This window comes from Mauremys mutica, chromosome 19, assembly GCF_020497125.1.
Source record: "Mauremys mutica isolate MM-2020 ecotype Southern chromosome 19, ASM2049712v1, whole genome shotgun sequence".
In the NCBI taxonomy this organism is placed as follows: Eukaryota; Metazoa; Chordata; order Testudines; family Geoemydidae; genus Mauremys; species Mauremys mutica.
The window spans coordinates 14058436-14084826 of record NC_059090.1 but is presented as its reverse complement, the minus strand read 5'-3'; the positions used below and the strand labels follow the sequence as shown (position 1 = coordinate 14084826).

Sequence of the window (26391 nt, the reverse complement as noted above, 5' to 3'; positions counted from 1 at the left end):
GTGCAGGCTCCGGGTGGCGCTTACCTCAAGCAGCTCCCACTGGCCGTGGGAGCTGCGGGGGCAGTGCTTGGGGTGGGGATAGCACATGTGGGAGCCGGAGCAGGGACATGCTGCTGCTTCTGGGAGCCGTTCAGAGCCATGGCACGTGCAGAGTGGGGCAAGCCACCGACCCCGCTCCCTGGCTGGAGTGCCGGAGCAGGGCAAGTCCCCAACCCCACTCACCGACGGGAGCTCAAGGGCTGGATTAAAACGTCTGAAGGGCTGGATACGGCCCCCGAGCCATAGTTTGCCCATCCCTGTTGTACAGGGTAGTAGGAGCTGTATATTTACTGATTAGCTTAATAGGGGCATTCTTCAATAGTTTCCTTCTATAAAAAGCTGTAGTCAATTTTGTACAGTCAGGAAATGTTAATTCCTTCTCCCTCTTCAGTGTTAAATCTTGCATAAAGTTCATAGGGAGGGTAAGCTGTTCAGTACTTCCAAATAACAAATATAACTTGAGAGAGAGAGTCTTAGCAATGAGTCTATTTCAAGTATTTGACTGTGGGTGTTATGTTTACAGTGCTACTACTTTGCAGTGTTAATGTTATAGTAGATTTCATCTATTTAAGGCAGACAGAAAGTGAAATGAAAATAGAAATCAACCATTGATATTACTTTGTTTGCCAGAGCAAACAGTATGTAGCTAGAGCTGAGACATGGCTTATATTCTAATTCCTTTAGTTGCTTATAGTTTTTTCAGAACAGTTCCTTCTTGGCCAAAACTTGGTATGCTTGGTCTTAAGATGAATTATTGTGTGTAGAAAAGCTTACCTCTAATGACTTCTAAGTGTTGGAGGCTGAATTCAGATGAGGAGGTAAACTTAAGTGTGGCTTTAGCTTTAGAGGCACCCTTAAATTATGGTTATGATCAGAAGAGAGTGACTGTTTTAGTAAGTCCATTCTGAATCAACATATCTGTTCCTTGTGTGTAATCCAGGTTGGGTCTGCTTATTTTACTAATGCAAAAAACGTGGTAAACTTTTTACACTATCCTGCTAGCTCTACAAAATCAGCTGTGGCATAGGCAGCTGTATTCTGTTCTGGTTATTGAATCATTCATGGGATTTTAACTTATTTATGATTTGCAGAATACTTCTTATCAGTGATAGACAAGTCAGAATGAACCCATCTTGACATGCAGATCCCAGGGTGAGGGCTGGGAATTAGAAAAATCATCATTTGTCTAGTAAGCGGACTTGGCTCCAAGTGATTTTTGTATCAATAAACATAATCCCCCACAGTGTCAATTTTGAAGTCCATATTGAGGACTATAGCTACAGTCTTATGGTGCTTAAGAAGAGCACAGTAAAGAGAACCTTAAACAAGCGGGAATATAAATGCAAAAAAATAATAAGGCTGAGAACCCAAGCTGTGGGGGAACTCCACATAAGGCTTCTTCCATGTCTCTGTTAACTTGGGGTATGTCTACATTTTAATCGTGGGCTGTGATTGCAGCTTGTGTAGATACACCTGAGCTAGCTTTAATCTAGAAGCTGCGGAAGCATTGGCTTTAGCATGGGCTAGCTGCCTGGGTAATTATCTATGTATATTTCACAGTATATATACATTTTGTGTGTGTGTGTGTTTATTATATATATGGTATATTTCACAGTATATATTTAGTACAATGTGGCTGAGGTAATGATACTGGGCCAAATTCTTCTGTTGGCTGGAACAACTTTGCTGAAGTCCAATGGAATTGTTTTGTGTTTACACCAGTATAAATGAGAGCAGAATTTTGAACCTTAATAATGTCCAGAATGTCTTCAGTTTCATGGGGCTTGATTTCTCAGCCTTGATGATGTTGCATTTAATTATAACCTTAATTTCCTGTTTGTTAGCTGAATGGTAATGGAAATGCCAAATGATTGGGAATATCCATTGCAATAGTGCATGTACTTTCGCTCATCCTGTTCTCTAATGTCAAAGAATCATCACATTATAGAAAATTGGTTTCTTATTTAATGGGCCTCGGTAGAAGAGAAATCCAAGGGAAAGCAATAGTAGAAGAGAACACAGTATCAGAAATAGCAGGGGCTATTTCAGTTCTGTAACGTCTTTGGTGCTCTCTTGTCCCATTAGGATGTCAATGTAAAGTCCTTTGATCTAAGATTTTCAGTGTGTGTGGGACGTGCAGGCACGGATGTCAGGAATTGTTCAGGGTTCTTTTCCCAAATGCTCAGCGTGCAGAGTTGAGGCCAGACTTTTAAAAGTACTCAGGAGCTCCCATTGTTGATTCAGCTGGCCAGATTTTCAAAAGGGTTCAACACGCAATATTCTGAGATGGGTTGAAAATCTGAGCTTGATTATGGGTGCTGAGCCCTTTTGAAACTTCTGGCCATAAAGGCTAAATGTGCTGTGACAAGCATAGGCACTGTCACTGATTGACTTAAGAAGCATGATGTACCCCTGCATGGTTTGCATACTTAAGGTTATATTTTCATCTTTCAGGCTTGGGGATAATACATGTGAAAATCCCTGTGCATCAAGATGAAAATAAAGCCCTTGAACTCCAGGGGGTGCTAGCAGTCTTCTGGCTGGGTTATGTATTGGTAACAACAATGCAGCCACTGAAATGTATGCTATAGAACAATAGAATTCAAATGTTTGCCGTGGAAATATTAACCATGAGTTGTGAAAACAACTAAAATAAAATAATTCTCACTCAAGTGCCTGTAAGCAGAAGAATGCAGTGGTTTTAAAAGATGAGGCTCTAAATCTGTGAAATTTACCTAGAGAATTTGTGTGTGTCTCAATAAATATGGAATATAAAGTTAAAGAAATAACACCCTAAGAGCAGGAGTTACAGAGTCTGAGCAGGGTCATGGTGTGGGAGCTGCCAAGAGCTCATGGAGAAGTGGCTGATAATCATTTGCTAGTCTAGGACGCATAGTATTAGTGGCCACAGGACTCTCTGTCGCTTTTTACAGATCCAGACTAACACAGCTACCCCTCTGATACCTGATCAGTGGCACAGAAAGTAGTAATAATCAAGGTTCTGTGGGTAACCTTTGCTTACATCAGTGTAAGTTGATGAAGTTACAAATGTAAAACTGGTGGGGAGAAGAAATGGATTCTTTCTATTTCTATTTTTCCAGGGTTTTTTTTTAAAGGGGATGGGACTTACTGGAGCGGAAGTTTTGAAGTCATGAGGCCTGTTAGGTTTAGACAAAATACAGGTTGTAGACATACAGATGGGCAAGGATAAAATTCTCTCTGCATTCTTCATAATGCTGTCTGTCCAGACAATAGGAAGGGTGTGTTTTTTTAGAAATTGAAAAAAGTCCTAGGCATAAGAATAAATGTGCCCAGTTCATGAAATAACAGCTGGAGGAAAGAGATGCTTTAAAAAAAGCCAACAACTTGGTCTCTAGCAGCCAGTAAAACTGACATACACGTGTACACGGAGGCTATACTCTGAAGTTTCCATCATGCTTTGCATACCTCTTCATGCTTCAGTTTCCCCATCTGTAAAATGGGGATAAAGTATTTGAGATTTACTGATGAAAAGCACTATGTAATAGCTAAGTGGTATTATTTATTAGTGCTCAGGTAAGGGTGAGTTTTCATTAATAGAACGATAAATATACACCAGCTCCTGTTATCAGTGGTCACTGTATCACATCACCCCTGGGCAAACACTGCCCTCTGCCTTCTCAGTCCTCATCCTCAAAGGGAACTTACACAAGAGCTGCCAAAGATGAGCCTGGGAGCTTAAATTTATAACTTTTGCTAGACACGAAAAATCAGGGTCTTAATAAAGATACTGGATTTATGGCTTATTACAACAATGTGTAACCCGCTAATCCCCCCCCCCCTTTTATTTGTTGTTGTTGGTCTTATGACTGCAGGGGTGTTAAAAGGCCAATTCACCTTGAGTGGTCCCTTAGAATATCTGTTAACTACTTATGCTAAACTATCCGTTCCACCATTGATTTAGCTGTGATACTGGGAATACTTTTCCCAGACTTGAAGAAGAGCTCTGTGTAAGCTCTAAAGGTTGCTTCTCTCTCCAACAGAAATTGATCCAATAAAAAGTATTACCTCACCCACCTTTTCTCTCTAATGACTAAGGCCATGTCAACACTACCACTTATATCCGTATAACTTGTTGGTTAGGAGTCTGAACAAACATAATTATGCCTGAGTGACATAAGTTACTCCGACAGAAGTGCCAGTGTGGACAGTGCTATGTTGGTGGGAGAGCTTCTCCCATCAACATAGCTACGGCTGCTCGTGGAGGTTCTTTATGTCGACAGGAGAGCTCTATCCTGCTGACATAGAGTGACTACGTGAGCAGTCTGATAGTGGTACAGCTGTCGCTGTAGGCTCACTAGTGTAGATGTGGCCTAACATAGCTACGACACCACTGCAAACAACTAGTGATCACATCAGTCTTTCATGGGTGGGGGCTGGAGAGCTAATTTTACAAAAAGGATGGAAAATTAAACTTCCTGCAGTAATCAAAAGATTCCTCACTTGACCTCTTGTCTCTGTTTCCTCCTGAAGTTGTGTTTGCTTTATTGTATGTAAAATCATATTGGCGTTCCTCTTGCTGGTGTGTTTCAGGAATATTACTGGGTAATATCTTGTGATAGTTGTAGGACAAGTTCCTTCATTCGACCCAAATACTGGAAATTGAGTTGACATTACTTTGTTAGTGGCAAGAATGTTTGCAGCAGCTCTGTGGGTGGTTCTGCTTACCACTTTGCACTGTCTATACCTGCATAAAGCATGAGGTTTTTTCAGCACTAGTTTAATGTAGATGAAAACATTGAAGTGGTATTTGTGGCGGTCTATTTGTCAAGCAGACACTTTGATAGGAAATGGTGCTCTGATACATCAGTGGTTTTATATGCTCCGCTAGTTTGGCAATTTTGTAATATAAAGATGGATCTCTGCTTCGATTAAAATGAAAAATAGTATCATATTGGACACTGAAATTTTAAAAATTTGCCAGGTATCTTATGAAATTAAGGTTGAGGCTGGAGTTGGTTGCAGCTACTGGCAGTTCATCATTGTCAATGTCTGTTTTCTGACATCTAGGTACATATGTTTGCTTGTATCTAATGCCCATGGCCTGAGAGCTTGTGTTTATTAGTCATAGCAGGTTTTTACAACATGTTGAAAATGCAAAAATAAGTTTTTGATCGTCACAGAAGACGTTAGGTGCTCAAAGCAACATTTTAGCAGCTCAGTTAGGAGGCAAAGAGTCACAAGTATTAAGCTGCAGCTGTTTCGCAGTCAGGGTCCAGTCCTGCAACCCTTTGTCACGCACACACTCTCCTGGGGAGTCTCTCTGTCAATTGCATTACTCGTAAGAAAACATTTCAGGATCAGGCCCTGAAAGCTTCCTACCCCACAAGCCTATTTTTAAAGTACTTTCCCCGCAGAATGCTTTAAAAATGATGTTGTGAAAACTAGGCCTCGTATTGGTTGTGTTGATTGATTTCCCCCCCCATCCCTCAGCTGTGAGACACTGGTCAGAGCTCAGAACAAAATCCAGAGTGTGTTTATAGTTCAATATCCACCAACATGACTGGCCAACCTGTCCAGCTACCAGATACTCTTCATATGTTTGCATTAAATACTAATTTAATTCCAGTAGTTTCCTTTCAGCCTTTGTAAGTTTTGTTGTCTCTTTCCCACCTGCCTCCCCGGTTTCTCTGCCAAGTAATCTTTGTCAAGTACCCCTGTTGTGTGGTAGCTCAAGCAAAGAAATTGCATTATGGCCTTCATGATAATCCTTAATGCTGGAGGTGAATTACTACTGTATTAGTGACCTTATTACGTTGCAACCCTTTTACACTCCACTTTTGCATTGTGGGAGCAAATGGGAAACTTTATGCCTGTGAACATTCTCCTGATGAGTGTCGGGTTTAACAGGCAGCAGTCACTTCAAACCAGAGTGTTTATTTGAGGAGCCTGCTTAATAGAACCACACAACTATATTGGATGTTTATTATCCCATTCACAGCAGCTCTCTGAATTTGTCTGATTTTCAAGTTCAGTGTTGCATCGAATTTGCTTTCACCAGAGCTTGCAGTGACTTCTTCCTTATTGGGGAGTGTGGCTAATTTTTTGCTCTTGCACCTCCTGGTGATTTCAATTGCTTATTTAGCTCAGTCTGTCATGGTTAAATCCTTAATTTCACAGCCCTACATCTTTCAATTTTTTGGCAAAACAATTTTTTGATAGTGCAATGACCCTCCATTGTGATGTTCCCTACGTTTCTGTGCTACTTAGGGCCGGTCTGCACTAGATAGTTGTATAATTATATTGATTAGGGGTGTTAATGTGTACTGATACAGTTAACAGTACAACTTCCACTGTGGGTGCAGTTATACTGATACAAAGTTACCTCATACTGGTGTATAGCTTACTTCACTTACCGAACGATATTAAGGGTATGTCTATGCTATGAAATTAGGTCGATTTAATAGAAGCCGATTTTTTTAGAAATCGATTTGATACAGTCAATTGTGTGTGACCCCACTAAGCGCATGAAGTCGGCGGTGTGCATCCACAGTGCCGAGGCTAGCGTCGACTTTCGGAGCGTTGCATTGTGGTAGCTATCCTATGGTTCCTGCAGTCTCCGCTGCCCATTGGAATTCTGGGTTGAACTCCCAATGCCTGATGGGGCAAAAACATTGTTGCAGGTGGTTCTGGGTACATGTTGTCAGGCCCCCCTCCCTCCCTTCCTCCGTGAAAGCAACGGCAAAAAATCGTTTATCGCCTTTTGTCCTGGCTTACCCGTGCAGATGACATACCACAGCAAGCATGGAGCCAGCTCAGCTCACTGTCACCGTATGTCTCCTGGGTGCTGCTGGCAGATGCAGTGCTACCCAGCAGCATCCCCTTGCCTTGCCTTGCGGACGGCAGATGTTGTAATACGACTGCTAGCCGTCGTCCTGTGGGTGCTCCTGGCCAACCTTGGTTAGGTTGCTCGGGAGCGCCTGAACAAAAACGGGAATGACTTCAGGTCATTCTCTTCTTTAAATTTCGTCTAATGGAGATTCAGTCCTGCCTGGAATATCATGCCAGCTGGAGGCTTCTGCCTCCGGCTGCTCTAGGCTAAGCAAGTGCATAATGGTAGTGGAATGTGCCTTTGGGATGTTTAAAAGCTCGTTGGTGCAGTTTACTGACTCGGTTAGACCTCAGCGAAACCAATATTCCCATCGTTATTACTGCTTGCTGTGTGCTCCACAATATCTGTGAGAGTAAGGGGGAGACATTTAGGGTGGGGTGGGAGGTTGAGGCAAATGACCTGGCCACTGATTACGCGCAGCCAGACACCAGGGTGGTTTGATGCACAGCACGCCCTGCTGTGCTTTTCTGAGAAGCTTTGAAAACCAGTTTCATGAGTGGCAAGGCTACGGTATGAAAGTTCTGTTTTGTTTCTCCTTGATGAAAACCCGCCCCCTTGGTTCACTCTACTTCCCTGTAAGCCAACTGCCCTCCCCTCCCTCCTTTGATCTCTGCTTGCAGAGACAATAAAGTCGTTGTTTCAAATTCATGCATTCTTTATTAATTCGTCACACAGATGGGGGGATAACTGTCAAGGTAGCCCAGGAGGGGTGGGGGAGGAGGGAAGCACAGGGGTGAGGTAGTTGTAGGGGCACCCCCTAGAATGGCACGCAGCTCATCATAGAAGTGGCATGTCTGGGGCTCTGACCTGGAGCATCCGTTTGTCTCTCTGGTTCTTTAGTAGGCTTCATGCGGCACTGCTGCGAGTCCCTAGTATAACCTCTGTCCGGCATTTTTTCAAATATTCCAGCATTTTGTCTCTTGGAACCGAGTTTGGATAGCACGGATTAGTCTCTCCATACAGCAATCAGATGCAGTACCTCCCATTCGGTCCATGCTGGAGCTCTTTTGCGATTCTGGGACTCCATGGTCACCTGTGCTGATCAGCTCGCTATGCTGGCCAAACAGGAAATGAAATTCAAAAGTTCGCGGGGGTTTTCCAGTCTACCTGGCCAGTGCATCCGAGTTGAGAGCGCTGCCAGAGCGTCCCAATGGAGCACTCTGGGATAGCTCCTGGAGGCCAGTACCGTCGAATTGCGTCCATACTACTTCTAATTCGACCCAGCCGGGTCGCTTTCAGTGCTAATCCCCTCATCGGGGAGGAGTACAGAAATCAATTTTAAGAGCCCTTTAAGTCGACACAAATGGCTTTGCCGTGTGGATGGGTGCAGGGTTAAGTCGATCTAATGCTGCTAAATTCGACCTAAACTCGTAGTGTAGACCAAGGCTAAGCTTATACCGGGGTAAGCACTCGCACTCATACCAGTATAACTGCATCCGCAGTAAGAGGGTTTTGCCTTTTTAATTATACCAGTATAGTTAAAGTGGCAAAATTTCCTAGTGCAGACAAGGCCTGAACATCTGAGTTTTCTGGAGATGTTTTCAGTTCTGATGGATGACATGCTGTTGTAATGGAGAACACACTCTATCCTTTCACTGGTGATGAATTTTCAGTGGCAGAGAACATAGGATGTGATCCCCGTATGGATGCCAAACAGTGGTTTTTGGATTTTTTTTAAATCACTTGATAAAAATGGTGCAGCTTGTGTCTGAGTTGTGGTTAATTTTTTTTACTATGTACACCCTGCCGCTTGACAGCTGTAACGTAGCTTCTGTCTCGTCTTTTAAAAGTCTGACTTTCAGAACAGATCATTACCAAATATTCTTTTTATCCCCATATTATTATAGCCAGAGGACACTCATTTCTCTCAAAAGCTGATCTGCAGGCTATAATTCATGTCTTTTATAACACTTAGGCTTGATTACTGAAATTCACCATTTGGCAAGCTCTAGTTTTTTCAGAACTCATCAGCTAGAGAAGGCTCACTTGGTACAAAATCCCAGTTTTGAACTCCTTGTGCTTTCAGTAAATTTTTGTTGTTGTTGATTTCATTATGATCCTGCTTAGGATGTTAAAGGTATTTCATGGGCTTGACTTACGTGAATCGTCATTAAAGATGTGTTGATGAGTACTACTTTTGAGCAGTGGTATGACCATAAATCCATCTAGTTGTGATTAGAGAGAGTGCTGTCTGGAAAGCATTTTTTTATTTGGAGTATATTGAAGCTAAACTTTCTGCTTAAGCCTGTATCTCATTATAAGTGTCTTGGGAAGATGTGAAACTTGAAATTTCTTTGCTAACACCTTGAAACTACTAGCAAAGACAGCTGAATATGTTCAGAATGTCCTTGGGAATATCTATGCACAGGCTTGCCCTGAGTGCTTTTAGATGGGACCAATAGCTGGATTTAATTGAGACGGCCATTGTAAGCATAGCAAATAGGAAAGAAGATCAATAGAGTTGCCACAGAACCAAAAAAGTATAACAGTGAAGGTGACCTGGCACAGCTGATGGAAAAGGTGTCCTGGCCTGGGCTACTGAAGGGTTCATTATTTTTGGTCAGGTAGCAGACACACAACATAATGAGAGAGAAGAGCCTCCTTTTGATTCTGTCTCCTTTGCACCCACAAAAAATGCTACCGTATCCTGTATAGTAGGAGTCCTCAGACTTTTGTACTGGGGACCACTTTCACATAGCAAGCCTCTGAGTGCGACCCTCCCCATATACATTAAAAACACTTTTTAATATATTTAACACCATTATAAATGCTGGAGGCAAAGCGGGGTTTGGGGTAGAGTCTGACAGCTCGCGACCCCCCATGTAACAACCTCACGACCCCCTGAGGAGTTCCGACCCCCAGTTTGAGAACCCCTGCTGTATAGTTTAATCATGAGTATGCACAGTCCTTTGTGCTCCTGTCTTCTGTGTTACTTAGGCTGGCTTGCTGCCGGTATTGGTAGACCAAATGGGAGACAGATAAATGGGTTTTAGAGAAATTGGAGGAATGGTTTTATTCGTTAAAATAGCCATACTGAGCTATTAAACTTTAGCCACTAACCTGCATGGGGATGGGTTTCATTTGGCTTAGGACTTTGCCATTACTTAATAGTTCTTGAAACCACTAGGATGGCTGAGTGGGTAATTATCACCAAACTTTCCACAGTCAACACAGTAGGTGAAGAGCTTGGCTTACCAGCTACATAATTGCTTTTAAGCACTTCTGCAGATCTGTGTGCTATTTCTTCCAATAATATAATTCCTGGCACAGGCCAACTAGATGAGTCAGACACTTTTCATGGCTAAAGTTGGCTAAGAGCTTCAGCCCCTCATCAATGTTGAGCAAAATCTTAGGAGGTGCTGAGCATGTGCAGTCCCCATTACCTTTATTGGAGGTTTGCAGGTGCTCAGCATAGTGAATTTGGCGTGAGTGGCCCTTATTCAAGGGAAATAAACATTGTAGGTTCAGGATCTCAACATCTCTTAAGATTGATCTTATTTTTTCATTACCCTGAACTGGTCAACAGGGGATTTGGGCAGGTGGGTTTTATTTTCAGTAAAACTTTAATATAATAGGTGTTTCTTTTTTTCTTTTTTTTTAGTGATAATATTGAGACTTTCTTACTGACATGCAGTGCAATAGTCTTGGAGAAAATAAATAAATCTTTCCTAAAACTGTCGATGGAGGGCTGCAAATGGCACCTGATGAATGGGTAAAATGTTTTTTTTTTAAAAAAAAAGGCATGGGAGCTCTGTGGAGTGACGTGAGCTACAAATGTGGTCAATGGAACCTTCGTGGAAGGGAGGAAGAAGACGTGCAGTTAGTTCTACTCAGACAAATAATAAAAATGAATTACAGTAGCACCTAAAGGCTTCAATTGAAATCGGGGCCCCACTGTGGTAGGCATTGCAGAAACCTAACAAGAGGGAGTCCTTACCCCAAAATGCTCACAGCCTAAATAGACAAGACAGACCCAGGACAGGAGGGGAAGAAGTGGCACAGGGAAATGAAATGACTCGCCCAAAGTCATACTGCAGGGCAGTGGCAGAGCCAGGAATAGACTCCAAGTCTCCTGACTCCCAGTTACGTGCCCTATCCACTAGACCAGGCTCCCATGCCTCATATGGCTTTGGGTTTTTTTTGCTTTCCTCTGCAGCATGTGGGTGTGAGCTACTTGCCAGGATTATCTGAGCATATCTCACTTAATCATTTCCCTGCCATTGCAGGGGCCTCGGATTCTGGTGCACATCTGGCCCCTGATATTTTCTGCTTGTGGTGCATAACAGTCTCCTGAGGTGTGTAATATTTTGGTTGTTGGGTTTAGCGTGCGGGTGCTGGGTGATGGTGGTGGCGTGTGATGTACGGGAGGTCAAAGTAGGTGATCTGGTTCCTTCTGGCTCTAAACTCTGTGTCTCTATGTAGTTTTGATGAAAATAAATCCTATATTTTAAATGTTGATGGGGGCTACACAGATGCCCAAATACATTAGTAAAATGTGTTATTTCTTAAAAAGATGGGGACAGGCCCTCAGCAGGTGTAAAATGGCATAGCTTCATTCATAGAATCATAGAATGATAGGACTGGAAGGGACCTTGAGAGGTCATCTAGTCTAGTCCACCAGGACTAAGTATTATCTAGACCATGCCTGACAGGTGTTTCTCTAACCTGCTCTTAAAAAATCTCCAGTGACAGATTATACAACCTTCCTAGGCAATTTATTCCAGTGCTTGACCACCCTGACAGGAATTTTTTCCTAATGTACAACCTAGACCTCCCTTGCTGCAATTTAAGCCCATTCCTGCTTGTTCTATCCTGAGATGTTAAAGAGAATAATTTTTCTTCCTCCTCCTTGTAACAGCCTTTCTGTACTTGAAGACTGTTCCCATGTCCCCCCGCCCCATTCTTCTCTTCTCCAGACTAAACAAACCCAATTCTTTCAATCTTCCCTCAAAGGTCATGTTTTCTAGACCTTTAACCATTTCTGTTGCTCTTCTCTGAACTTTCTCCAATTTGTCCACTGTAAGCTTTTTGGGGTAGGCACAAGTCTCTCTCCACTGAAGTAATTCATTCTGGCCCATAGGATTTTTGACAGCCAATAGTTCATTGTCCATCAGAATTAATTTTTGTGTAACTTCTGCCTACGTAACATGCTTTCGGCTAGTCCTTTGAAGTGCTCTCTACTCCCTTTGACTTCAGTAGGAGGTGAAGGGTGCTCAATACCTATGAACACAAACAGCCTGTTGAGTGCTGTGTATGCTCAGTGGATAAAATAGTTGCACAGCCTCCTGTGCTTGCAGTTTATCATGCCGCTTTATTTGTAGTTGGTACATCTGACTCAGATTCTTACTCTCATTTTAATTCTGCACTGACTTCGTTGCGGCTTCGGGGGCGTGTATATCAGGATGGAGCATCACCCTGAGCCTGGTTGCAATGAGACGTGTGTGATAACTTCACAAGTGAAGAACGTAAAATAAACACACTAATTCCGCTCTTTGATTCGCTGTGGGTGGCAGTGATTGGTTCTGTGTGCCGAATGGTAGGTTTTTATATCTAACTCATGCTTCTGGGCAGGAAGGATGACTTGATTCATAAACTTTTATTTGCCTTAAAAGAATAAACATCATAAACATCTGCCAGAATTAACCAAGTAAAACTAGCTAGCTGAGGTAAACCTTTGGGTCTGTGGGTGTCCAGTCTGCATTGATTAGTAAAGAGCTCTGCATTTGGTCTGAGTTATGCAAGTGGGCTTTCCGAATCCCACTTATCTCTTTGTGCCCATTTCATAGTGAATTTAAATCTTACAGACATTTGGGTATCTAAGCATTTTTTTTTTCCAAAGATGAAAATAACCTAATGTAGACTATTTAGGGTAATAGTGCTTAGAGCTTAATGAACATTATCTAATTAATCCCCTCATCCCAATGAATTTGAAAAAATGTGTGTTAATACTGTTGTAATGTCATGAAGTGATGTCAAATTTACATTATCTTCAGAATATAGGATTGGAGTCTTAGCTGGTGTAAATCAGCGTAACTCCACTAAAGACAATGGAGTTACCCCAATTTACACCAGCTGAGAATCTGGCCCACAATACCTTGAGTCCAGTTTAAAATCCTGAGGCTTCCTTCCTGCTTCTCTCCATTTCAAGCCCATCATTCTCCTTTCCATTTCTGACTCTTATCACTGTTGCGGCATGAGTGGGCTGAGGAGAGCTGGCTGTGATTCTCTTTGGTCTGTCAGCCTTGCTGAAGAAGATCCCCTTCCCTTGTCCAGGGGAAGAGTCACTGCTAGGGTTCTAATTTAAGGTCGGGCCAGTTTGGAGAATGACATACGCTGGCTATTTAGCAGCCTACATGAGGCCCTGGGTTGGTCCCTGCCCCGTTTTAGTGAACAAATATCACTTCACATAGGCCATTTGCTGGTTCTCTTGAGTCTATATTGAAAGGACATGAAGATGGAACAATCGTTCTCCTGAGGTGCCCACTTCAGAACTGGGCAGAGACACTAGTGTGGGAGAAGCTTCTGGAAGAGGTGAGCAGAGGTGTGATAAGTCTTGTTCTGGGTATAACCTGTGCTTTTGTTTCCTGCACCTTTCTGAAGGGCTAGATGATGCATTATGAGACTGAAGGGTCTTTCCTACATTGACGTCTGCTTTATACCCTTTAGCCATACCCTAGAAACCTATAAGCACCTGGACTTTGCACCATGCAGATAGTTCAGATTCACCCCCTTCTGCCTAAGCTTTCCTCCCTCAGGTTTAGCTGTTCCCAGGGTTATTCCTGAAGACCCCTTGTGTTCCAGACCCTATTTCCTTTTGCCCCTGAGAGAGAGTCCATCCTCTGTATGATTGGTTTGGAGCTAACTGGCTTGCTTGCTGCTGTGATTCGGCCATAGTTACAATGTGCCTAAGTAGCGGATGCCTCAACACAGACTCTTTGTCACTGTGCTTTGTCCTAGAGTCTGCCACTGTGTCACACGGCCCCATGTTGGGGCCACCCTCTTTTCATTAGCGGGAGACTGGACAATATAAATATATCATCTGTAAACAATCAGCAGCCATCCTGAATGAGGTGGAGTCAGTTTTGAGTGGCATGTGGCTTTCCCTCTGAGGTCTGGGCTCGCGAGAATAAAACAAGGCCGATGCTATCAATGAAATAGCTCTAATGCAGGGAATTGTTCATGTGGGTGTGTTAAGTTTCTCCACCACGTTAACTTAGGGCTCGGCTTGCCACACACTAACGCTTTATGTAGACAAGGTGGGACTCTCCAGCACACTAGCTCACCAAGCACTAGTTTGCTGCGTGGACATCACTACACTGTACTAAAAGTTCTGTGGTGCACTTTGTAGTGGGGGCTACGTGACGAGTTAGTGCGCAGCAAGCTAGTGGTGCTGCACGTCACACTCTGGCTTGCATTGCAGCTCATTAGCTCTCCATATAGACAAGCTCTAGTATTGTGTCACATCCACCATCTGAACACCTTTAATTTTTAGGGGTGGCTAGCGGGTAGGGGAGATGTTAATCCTCTGAGACTAGATTAATTTTGTGTGCCAGTTACTGCAGCTTAAAATCAATGGAACTAACCCTTCCCTTTTTTCTGTCCAGGATACAAATTGATTGGAAGCCATTCCGGTGTGAAGCTTTGTCGGTGGACAAAGGTACCTTTTAATTTTTTTAAGGTTTTGCAACACTAACAAAAACAAACATCTAGAGACCTAAATCAGGTGTGACCATTCTCTGTCCAAAATAACCATTTGAAAATAATTACCTGTAACCAAACCTTAAGCTGTCTATAATGTTGTCGCTTTGCATTTTGATTTATTAAATCCCTGCTGTGAAGAGTGGAAATATGATTTAGGCAAAGAAGTTGGAGCCACTCTCTAGTAGTCTCATTTTCTGCAGCTTATTCCTGTTGTTGTAGCTCCTGTCTGCAGTAATATATAGCATGAAAAATAATTGGGAGTGTTGGGGAGATTGTTTTCACCACAGAGGCAAGGTCTTCTAAAGCAAAGACGACACATTTCATCGTAAAACTGACCTAGCAGTTGCAGGGTGTTCAGACCAGTTTGTCCTTTAACTGATGTTTCTGGTTTTCTGTGGTTGTACTGCCTTGTCCTTGGATTTTCTGCATTTGTCAATCAATAAGCTGGATTTTATTTCTAAGGAGTAAAATAACTTTACTAGTGTGTGAGATTCTGAAAGTTGAATTGTATAATATTGCCCCACCCCTCCTTTAAGCCCTATGATCCTATGTTTTGTGACTGATCTAAAGGGTCTGCTCTCTCCCCTCATTGGAAAAACAGAGAATGTTATGAATCTTGCAAATTCAGTGTATATTTTACTAAAACATTCTCAGAATTTTAAACTCTGGGATTAAGCACTTTTGTTGAACATGCTGACACATCTTTAATTCTGGAGTCATGGCAGTTTCCCTGGTCTCTCTGTTTTTGGCTCATGATTAGCGTGGTCTGTTTTGAAAAGAACTCTTTGAATGATGATTGCTAACATGGGTGGCTGAATCTAGTTTTTACTGAAATGCCTGATGGAGAACTGTCCCATCACAATATCTGCACCTGTGAATGGTTTAAAGCGCACCCTGCTGTACTGTCATTAATGTTTTGTAAGGCATATTGATCCTGCTAATGCTTTTGGTGACCACTGCATCGATTGCAAAAAGTGGGCTGTAAAATTACTTTTAAAAACGTTCCTTCTGTGGTTTTTAACATACTAGGAGGCAGCGAGATACTTAAAGAAAAAGTTGTCTGACTTGGTCAGTGCTGCTGATGAGAGCGAAGAATAGAGAACTGATTTGTTTTAAAATGCCATCGCTTCAAGCAATATTACATAAAACCCATTAAAAAGTATCGAACTACAATTTGGGAATGGATGGGGGCACTACGTAGTTATCCCAAAGTGCGTAGTTTGGATCTGGCCTAAGTTATCAGTTTTAGACTGGTATCTTAATTGATTTTAGTAGATCTAATTTAAACCAGTGGAAAGCAGAAGTAGGCCTAAGGTTTATTAATGAAAACAAGCTGTACAGTACCATCTTAACTGATTAGATGTATTTATGCTTTGCCATATTACAGAAAAGAATTGGCAGGTACGAATAATTTGTACTTCTGGGCATCTCAGAATATCCATCTGCGCTATCTGGCTCTCTTAGATGATGTGCAAATATGGCATTGGGCAGGGACTGTGTTTTTGTTCTGCGCTGTTCTGTACAGCATCAAGCAAGGGGTCCAATGACTCCTAGGTGCTACAACAATACAAATAGTAATTTAACACCTGGTTGGAAGCAGAGGGCACAATCACCTTTTTTACAACCCCCCCCTTTTTTTTTTTAAATCACTTCGTGCATAATTATACTGTAATGGTTAGACATTAACTGTATTTTCTTTTTCTCTGAGAGGATGAAACTTTAATTTGGCTCACTGAAGCTTTTTGATTAAAAGTTAATCCATTATATTCCTCTTTCCCTCTTGATAGTGATAGGGATCCTGTCCCATTTGTTGTTGTTTATCTGATGTGTTGTGCAAAAAAAAAAAAAAAGTGTCTGTCCCAAGCAAGATGCATTCTAAATAGACTGCAAATTCCTAAGGGAACAGTGGTTCTCAAACTTTTGTATTGGTGACCCCTTTCACACAGCAAGCTCTGAGTGCGACCCCCGCATATAAATTTAAAAACACATTTAACACTATTATAAATGCTGAAGGTGAAGTGGGGGTGGGGTGGAGGCTGACAGCTCACGACCCCCCAAGTAATAACCTTGTGACCCCCTAAGGGGTCATGACCCCCCAGTTTGAGAACCTCTGGGTAGCTGCTGAAAACCCAGGCTTAAGGAGATAATGCAATCCTCCTGGAACAGGCTCTTGGTGTAAAAGAGGGTCTGTATTAGATTAGGATTGAGAAAGAAGCAGTTTTTCAGGAGAATTAAAACAAGTGGATGTTTAATAAGGCAGCCTTTAAATTGATTTTTGTTACTATTTGTAGTAACTTTTTTACAAGAAAGTTACCTTAAATGTACAGCTAAGTGGCTTAACCTGTTGGTTATTGATAGTGAGTGTTTTTGTAAGGCTAAAAGCTTTAATAACAGATGTGGTGCATGATACTATTTAAGAAAAAATAATGTTTAAACTAGAGCTTTGTTTGTTTCCTTCCTGTAAAGGAGAGTCATGAATTTTCCAGCACTGATGTAAACTTTTTATATAGGCACATATATAAGCTGCTGTACACTGTGTACACTGATCTGCTTGCCATGAATTTTCTCAAATAGACGATATCTGTCATTATTGTGACCTACTGCTTACATGTGGAATCTGTCCATGGATGGATTTGAAAATCAAAGTGGCTGATGATTGAAATTGAAGATCTGTTATGGGAACAAATAACCGTACAGCATTTGATATGACAGTATTAAAAACAAAAATGATGCAAAATTGAAAGAAATGCCTGTAAAGATGTTTGAGTGTTGCTGTATTGCAGTTAATACAGCATCGGGGACTTAATCTCCATTCCAATGCATTGACTCTGCTCTGGATTCTTTGGCAAAAGGAAGCTTAATTTAAGCAGCCTTATTGGTATTCAGGTTACTGAGCTAATTAGTCACAGGTATAAATCTCTAGTGAAGTCAGTTACATTGGAATTTTCATACGTTCCTAGGTTGTAAAGCCAGAAGGAACCATTGTGATAATCTAGTTTGATCTCCTGTATAATGGGAGTAAGAATTAAGTTTGATCCATTGTCTTATTTCTTTCTATGAAAGAAGCTGAAATGTGTCTGGAGTTGTCAAATCTTGTTTTTCTAGATTATTTTGCTTTTTGCATCCATTGGTTGCAAACTGTTAAACTTCTATGTGCCTTCTTCTTTTCCTGTTTCTAGTCGATGCTGCGAGGTAGAGGAGGCTGCTACAAACACACCTTTTATGGCATTGAAAGTCACCGCTGCATGGAGACCACACCGAGCCTGGCTTGTGCAAACAAATGTGTGTTTTGCTGGAGGTAAAGTACTGATGATGATTTACTTTGGTGCATTAATTGGTGTGTTTATAATCTCCTCCTGGATTCTTAGCATGAGAGAAAGACCTGCTCACAATTCTCTGAACTCAGCATACCTATTAACCCGCCCTCCAAACAATAATTCAAAAAATTTAAATTTGATTTGTTGCGTGCTGACAATCTGCTGTGTGCTGTGTACACACACTTAGTAACACATAGCCTTGATCTTGCAACTGGACATGTGCTTGCATGTGGAGATCCAGTTGCAGGGTCAGTACCTCAATGTCCTTCTTATTACAATTGCAAATGGGAGGTTTTTAAGTTTAAGGTGTTTCATTACCAAAGGCTGCTAAATTTTGCATCCAGAGTAAGAAAATATTAATATGATAAATTTGGTTTAATAGCCCTCTTTAATTTTTAATCCATTTGTATGACATTTTAAAAAGACATTTTAAAAAGATCCTTTTAGTGTCTGAGAATTTGGTGGAAGGATTAATTCAATGTATGTTCTTGCTGTTTCGATAGTGAGGGTGGGAACAATTTCAAAAGCATCCTTGAGTTTCTAAAGCATTTTTCATCTGGAAAGATGACATTTAGGCTATAAAGGAGCTAGCCAAGAGACTGAGCTAGCCAAGAGACTGAACACGCTGTGCTTTACTATGCAGCTAGTTTTTTCTTGCAACGTTAAGTCCACTGGAAAAAATACCAACCACTAATATGCCATCTCGGGACCTCATTCAGTTGAAAAAAAAAAAGAGTCAACTTCCACATGGTGCAGGGTCACAGATGGGTTAAATAAATGTGTTCATATGTTCTATGTTGTACGAACCTGGGTCTCTCTTGTGGGTGTGAGCGCGCATGCATTCCTAAGTACCCATCCCAAGATGAATGGTTTTGTTAAAAGTGAAAATGTGATGAATAGGAGTAGCTGAAAGTTATTTCAACTTCTCAACTGTTCCTTCTTCTTCTATCTGATTAACTAATTCAATGCCATTCAAACTGTACTTAGCTTGGGTATTATTTCTCCCCAAGAGCACATAGACACCATTCGTTTTCATATTCTGCCAGTGTGCCGGACCTTTCAATATCATTCTGTGAAAACAGCTGCATTCCCCTGAGTGTCAGTTGCTCCCCCTATCTTGATACACCTCTACCCTGATATAACACTGTCCTTGGGAGCCAAAAAATCTTACCACATTATAGGTGAAACCGCGTTATATCGAACTTGCTTTTGATTCACCGGAGCACGCAGCCCCGCTCCCCCAGAGCGCTGCTTTACCGCGTTATATCCGAATTTGTGTTATATCAGGTCACGTAATATTGGGGTAGAGGTGTAGTCTGCAAATTTAAGAGTAAAAGTATTTTAAATAACAGTCCCAGTGCAGACCAATTGATATCATTTTGAAAAGGACTTTGAAGATAACTGCTATGTAAATGCTAAGTTCGAACGTTCTGTACTGGCCATCCTATTTAAATCAACACTTGAGCCTTAATTGGTACTGTAATCCTAAATAGGTTCTCCACACCTCATGGTTTAAAAGGACACCATGAATTTCATATGGCATAGTTAGTTAATGGGTGTTATTTTCCCACTCTTTTCTACAGTATGTCATAACTGTTCTGTAGCTAGGAAACAAAATGTAGTATTTTTTTTTTCTTTTTTCTCTTTTCAAGACTTCAGTTTGTAATGGTTCAGTTAATTCTGCAATGGTAACTGTGCGTGTGTGTAATTGTGTACCCAATCCCAACACAGATGGGGCGTAACATAAACGTAAAATAGAAAGCAATAAAACCACCCAAATGGAGCTTTTTGGTACCTCGTGTTCTATTACAGAAAATTTAATACCGTTCCCCTCCAAAACAACCCAACTACAGTATTTTCTATCAGCAGGATTCTGTGTCTTGAAGTATGGGGCTGAATCAGAGACGCCAAGGAAGAGTAAATTTGAAAGTACGATAATTGGGATAAATCACCAAGTGTGACACCCGCCATATGACTCTAACTCATAGCTCTGTGGAGGCCATTTATCACTTTTTAAAATAATGCTGGAAATGGAGTAGCACTAATGAGTAGTAATGCTGGAAAACGGATTTTGCTAATGGTGACAAACGGAGTGCAAGGAAATCACTTTCTAGAGGACTATGCTGAAAAACATTCTAGTTTATTTGCTTTGGGTGAAATGGGTCTAATTAGTAAGTTCTTCGGTATGAACAGGAAGAATGTCTCTTCAGCTGTCAGGTGCAGTTAAAAACAGATACAGATGTGAAAAACAGATGTGTAGCAAATTTCAGTAATCTAGGGTCATCCCTACCTCTTTCTGTCCAGTTTTTTGGGGGAGCTAGGTACAGCCTAGGTAGTTCAGTGGTTAGGTCACTGGCCTAAGACTTGGAAGACCAGGTTTAATTTCCTACTGCACCACAGAGTCCCTGTGTGACCTTGAGCAAGTCACTTAGTCTTTGTGCCTCAGTTCCCCATCTGTAAAATGGGGATAATGGTGTTGCCTTGCCTCATAGGGCTATTGTGGGGATAGATACATTCCAGGTTGTGAGGTACTCAGATACTGTGGTAACAGGGAGCACCGACTGGTGGAACAGTACATCAAGTGTCACCCCAGAGTGCAGGGTAACCCGTCATAGTTATCATCTATGCTGTTGGAGACTCAAGTGGTTTTTGATCCAATGCTAGTAAAATATTTGTAATATGTATTTTCCTCCTGACTGGCCCTGTCAGCTAGCTCTACACAGTCTCCCCTCATTGGGTTTCAGAGCACAGGTTCCAGCTCAAGCCTGAACGTCTACGCTGCTATTGTTAGCCCCGTAGCACAAGCCTGAACCAATTGACCTGGGCTCTGAGACTTACTGCTGCAGGTTTTTTTTACAGTATAGACATACCCGTAGAGGTAAATGATGGCTGTCCCAGTGCAAGTGGGGAAAAGGCACAAGGAGCCTCTTTCCCCACCCCCACTCCCCTGGCAAGGCATGGTTATAGTTTGGCTGTCTTCACTCGAGGTGGGTGCTGGCTAGCGTTGGTTGTGATGCTCATCGTCCTAAAGGCCATATGCTTGTGTGGCCATGGCTCGGCCCTTGGCATGTTAAACTCTGCAGCTTGAGTCCCTTTTTTTTAAAAGCGTGGTTTGGCTCACTCCATCATCTGTGGCGGCATTATGCCTTGTGTAGATATAATACCCAGCACTGGTGAAAGGAAGCAATTAGGGGTGCTCTGTCTTCAATACTACTTCCATTCAGAGACAGGCAAGATTAAACTTGGCCCAGGATTTCCTAAGCGCAGTGTACACATTGTCGTCATATGCTAATACCGTAGTCGCTTCACAGGGCTCAAGGGATAATACGGTATGCCTGTTTTTTAAGGGCTTATTCATGCCTTAGTAAAGTGAGTAGGAGTTGGCAATGGGAACAGGAACAAACCTTTAATTATTATAATACATAAATATCCCAAACTAATAATTCACTTTACAAAAAAAAAAAAGTAGTCTGTCACCATCCATTATTGCTCTCAATCTGTCCACTGTATTTGTCGTGTCTCTTCAGCTTAATTGTCTAAATGGAAAAATTTAAGTGACCAAATCTTTTAATCAGTTAGAGGAAGCATACTGACTGAGTTTTCCGACACCATGCATATTATGTCATGATTACTTAGGAGATCACTAAGCAAACCTGATTTGATTATCTCCTTTGGCTGAGTGTCTAAAACCCAATCAATTACTGTGGAGAGATGAAGCAGTTAAATAAGATTTCAATTAATAGGTTTTATTATTTTGTATTTGAGTAGGAGGCAACCGGAATAAAATACCCTATAAAAATTAGCTCATATTTCTTCTTTTAACACTACATTGGTTACAGCTGTGTCCAAATGCTCAGTCTTTCACTAGTACAGCAACCTGAAATTTCGTGGCTTGCACTCCTCAGGGATGGATTTCCTTACTGTAATACTTGAATATCTGTATTGCCAATCCCCAGTGTTCAAAGAGCAAGCGTCAGGCCCGCAGAAATAATGAAATTTTGAAAAGAAATACATTGAGAGTTTTCAGGTTCTCAAGCTTTTCTCTGCAGTTGGGAGGGCAAGAGACATACCTTTTTAAAAACAAAACCAACAAAAGCAGACTCTCATCTAATAACTTGACTCCAGAAGCTCGGGCTTTTAGAGAAACATTAAATATCATGATAAAAATCACGAAAGTTAGCAACACTGGACTGTAATAGAATTACATTAAATAGAATTGGAGCCTTTAAGCCGGAGAAGGCCCCTGCCATCACCAAACAACCTACTCATTTTAATAAGTGAAGTCGTCTTCTTGTAGGGGTTTGTTCGGTTAACAAAAACAGGGTAATTCAAAACTAGCATTACCTAAACCCTAGCTTTAGCCTTCTCCCCAGGCTTGATTTGTCCTCTAGTTTGTTTTCCATAAGACCAGACTGTCCCAACCCCTGCCTTCCTTTGCAGGTCACACTGGCTCAGTAATAAGGACCCTACGGGTTTCAGCACTTGTGTGACAACGTATAAAGGTGCTTGTTAAGCCCCCATGTGTAAGGGGGATCCTGCCTGTCACCTGGGTAACCTGGGGTAGGGCTAAAGCAGAGGCACAGCTAGCCAGAGGAAGGATGTATTTCTTTCCTCTTGGCTTGCTGGAGGCTTGAACGATGGGTAGTGGCAATGACCAAGTGTTCCAACCAGCTTTGGTCTTGCTTTGAATTTGTTTGTATTGCCACCCTTGAGGAAAGAGCCTTGGGCTGAATGGTAGCGTGGGGCTTTAGTTTATCTTCCCCTGTTGCCGGGTGAGGCGCTGGGAAAATTCTGTCACAGGGCCTAATTCTGGATTCCTTCCACAGGTACAGTTCAATTGACTTCAAACATGAGGGTAAGCCAGACGGTTTGCAAAATATATAGCTTGGGTTTGATGCCAGCAATAAATGGTGGAAACTTAAACATGCTAACAAAAAGGTTATTTGAATGGAGAACAGAGAATACCTTCCACAGGCCTATCGGTACAGTGGCTTCTGTGGCTGCCACCTCCATTTTGTAGCAACTTCTTTATGAGGTGCTCAGTTCAGTATAAATACCTAATTAAATCCTGCCTTGTCAAGTCCAGGCAATATAGGGTGGGAAATAGATCTCACTATATATATACACAATAGTACTCTCCACTTAGATAGGATTTTCCACGAGTGCCCTGCAAAGTAAGGAGTATTATTATCCCCATTGTACAGAAGGGAAAGCTGAGATACAGCAAAGTGGAGTAATTTGCCCAGGGTCACACAGTGAGTAAGCAATAATATGTATCCAAAAAGTCCTCTAAAACCAGGCAGTCTGGTCCAGTGGACAGGATACTGGATTGGGACATAGCTTCTATTCTTGGCTCTGCCACTGATTTACTGGATGACCTTGGGCAAGTCACTTTACCTCTCTGCTTCAGTTTTCCCCATCTGTGAAATGGAGATGATACTTTCCTCCTTTGTTTGGACGAAAAACATTTTTAAAAAGCTAGCCGGTATCATTATTGAGATACCTTTCCCTCAACATTAATTTCCTAGTCTCAACAGCATACCAGTACTGAAATCCATACTTTTCATCACTCCCACTCTTGTATCTCAAAACCATGATGTTCAATAGGACAAATCAATCACAAGCCACTACTTAAGACAAAAGGGTTAGGTGACCCTGCCCAGGAGTTTTGGACCAGCTGGGTGGTGGGGTTTTGCTGTTGTTTTTGGGTGGGTGTGAGGGATGGCAGAACAGACAGAGACTCAGCGGTGAAAAAGCAAGAAAGCCGAGCAGTAGCTCCTGAGCACGGTGTGTGACCCTGGGAAAAGATAGTGCTTTTGGATCGTTGGATAAAAAGGTTTGGGGCTGTAAGCTAAGAAATTGCTCTTTTGGTTTTTGATTCCTTCTGTGTTCCGAGAAGCAGGACTCTGTACTTTCCTTGTAAATAAACAAGATTGCATCAAAGAAAATACCAGACTCCATCAACATCTGCTTCCAACTGAAACATCCTCAGGGCCCTGAACTATGGCTAGCCACTTGGGGAAAAAAAGGCATAACAATAAAATAAAGCTATTGGAAGCACTGAGCTCACTTTCTTCTGCTAATTATTGCATATGGTTGGTGAAATGGCACTCTGTCTTGCCAATCCATTTTTGACAGAATGCTAGAAACAGTCTTATGAGTTGATTTTGAAAGAGAGGCTTCCATGTCTCCTCATTCTTGTTAAGTGGGGAACAGTTGTTGTGTTGATTGCAATACACATTTCCTTGGGGAAAGAATATTAGATACACTCGGCTGAATTCTGAGAGGTACTTGTTTTCTTAATGCATTTCAAAAGGTCTCTATTAGAAAAAGCATGTTCTACCAAATTACATGGCTCTTAACCCCAACTCTTTCCCCTCCTCATCCCAGCCCCCAAAATAAAACAAACAAAAGAAATATATAGCACAAAACCATCTTTGCTGACAGAGTAAAATCTTTGCTGCTGATTGAAGCTAAGGGTGGATAAATGACATGCCCAAGGCCACATTGAGAGTTAGTAACAAACAAAGAATATGTTCTAGGAGTCTTGACTTTCAATCCCTAACCACTAGACCATACTTCCCCATACTGTCTGTAGAAGCTTCCTATTGCTGGTATCCCACTCTGAGTTACCTAGGCAGGCAGACTCTGGCACTTCAATTTTTTTTTTCTATTTGTTTCTTTATAATGGACTGGGCTACTTTTTCACATTGGAAAATAACTCCTTGTTCTGTAAAGGTTTGCAGTAAATCCACTGACCTTTTTCCATTTTAAGCAAACAGTGTTTATGGAACTTGCCCACGGTAGTAAACTAGCGCTTGCTTTATCGTAAATATTTACACCACAGGAACATTTATCTTCCTGGGAAAAAGTTATGATTAATTGCCAGGGTCCTTTGGGTAGTATTGGTAAATGATATAGGTAGATCAAGGGCCTGATGAGAATACAAATAAGGTTCACTTGTAGGCCACACTGATTTGCTGAGGGACTGCTAGAATGATCTGAAAACTCCCTGTTGTGTTCAGATAGCAGTACACTATAACAACCATGCCTTATATTTTAGAGTAGCAGAGCAGTCTCCTAAATGACTATGTTTTGACTCTGAAAGTTCTCTAATACAATAGGATTTTCCCCTTTGTTTTGAGTATGGTGTGTTAGTGCTGGAAGAGGAAGAAAGTCCCTGTAGCAGATCACTGACTCACTGCTGCGGCGCCTCCTGCTGGTTGCCTCGGGAATTAGCTCAATTCCAGCTTTCTGAGCGCCCTCTGCTGGCTGGTGTCTCGCCTGCCTTAGGCCCTCATGTCCCTCCCGGACCCTGGTGCCCTTTACCTCGGGGTTCTGCCCCCAGCAGTACCGTCCACACTCTGGGTCTCCCCTCCCAGGGGAACCCCCAACCCTCTACACCCACCTTGCCTCAGTGGCCATTGCCAGTCATCATCTAGCCCCCTTTCTCTGGGGCAGACTGCAGTCTGTAATGGCCGCTCATCACTGGCAAGGGGGTAGGACCAGCTGCCTTTGCCTATCCCCAGGCTGCACCTCTGCAGCCCCAGTACCTGCTTAGGCCTTAAATGAGGCCTCAGCCTGGGGAGTTGCCAGGCTGGAGCTCCCCAGCTCCTCTTGCCCTTCCTCAGGACTGCTCTGCTTCCAGTACCCTGAGCTCCGAGGCAGCCAGGCCCTTCCCACTCCCAGGCTGGAGTGAGACTGACCCAGCTCCTCCCTTTGCCCTTATATCAGGGCCAGCTGTGGCCTGATTGGGTGTGGTCACAGCTGTGGCCGCCTCCCCTTTTCCCTAGGAGTGGGGTAACTGCCCCGCTGCAGTCCCCTATGATTACTTGCTTACATTTGATCTTGGACTGTTCTTAAGACCAGAGTAACTGGTTGGGCACATGTTCTAGGACACCTTAGAGCCTGCTGGTGAATGAAAACGTGAGAGTGAATTATTGACTCTGGCGATACCTAGGAAATGCAGTCTCCAAAGCCATGAAATATGTTTTGTGTCCCTATTAAAACTCTGTACGCCAAATAAGCCACTTGTAGACATGACCCAGTGTGTTTATTAAATAGTGTGTTTAAAAAATTCAAGGCCTGTGAGACGCTTATAATTAATGGATGTCCGGAGTCCCTCAAGGATCTATCCACTTCCTGCCAAGTCCCCCTGTTAAATATGCATGGTACCAGCGATAGACATGTAAGAGTTGTATAAATACCTTTTTATATTTCACCTTCACAACATTTTCCATGTTGGCAGGATAAAATATTGTTTTTTGGAGAAACTCGAGAAGAATAAAGCTGCTTTTGGTTGTGATTCACTTTTATTTATGTATTTTTCCTTTGTGAGAAGTTAAAGATGCTTCAGGCATCAGTGCATGAATTTGTTCTTTACCTGAACGAGAAGGATATTTGGTTCAAACAGGCACTTTGGCCTTGTGCTAGGTTGAGAATCAATTAGTTTAGCTCTGTCAA

At 42.2% G+C, this 26391-nt stretch overlaps 1 protein-coding gene across 3 annotated transcripts in view; it reads left to right on the top strand.

The window, feature by feature from the left end:
• LOC123353218 (S-adenosyl-L-methionine-dependent tRNA 4-demethylwyosine synthase TYW1-like) overlaps positions 1 to 26391 on the top strand; it is a 125040-nt gene that overhangs the window by 26387 nt on the left and 72262 nt on the right. For all 3 annotated transcript variants that reach the window (XM_044994183.1, XM_044994182.1, XM_044994184.1), the window contains 2 exons: positions 14515 to 14567; positions 17791 to 17909. In XM_044994183.1, coding sequence (XP_044850118.1) covers positions 14515 to 14567; positions 17791 to 17909 — 172 coding nt within the window. The remainder of the gene's footprint in view (positions 1 to 14514; positions 14568 to 17790; positions 17910 to 26391) is intronic.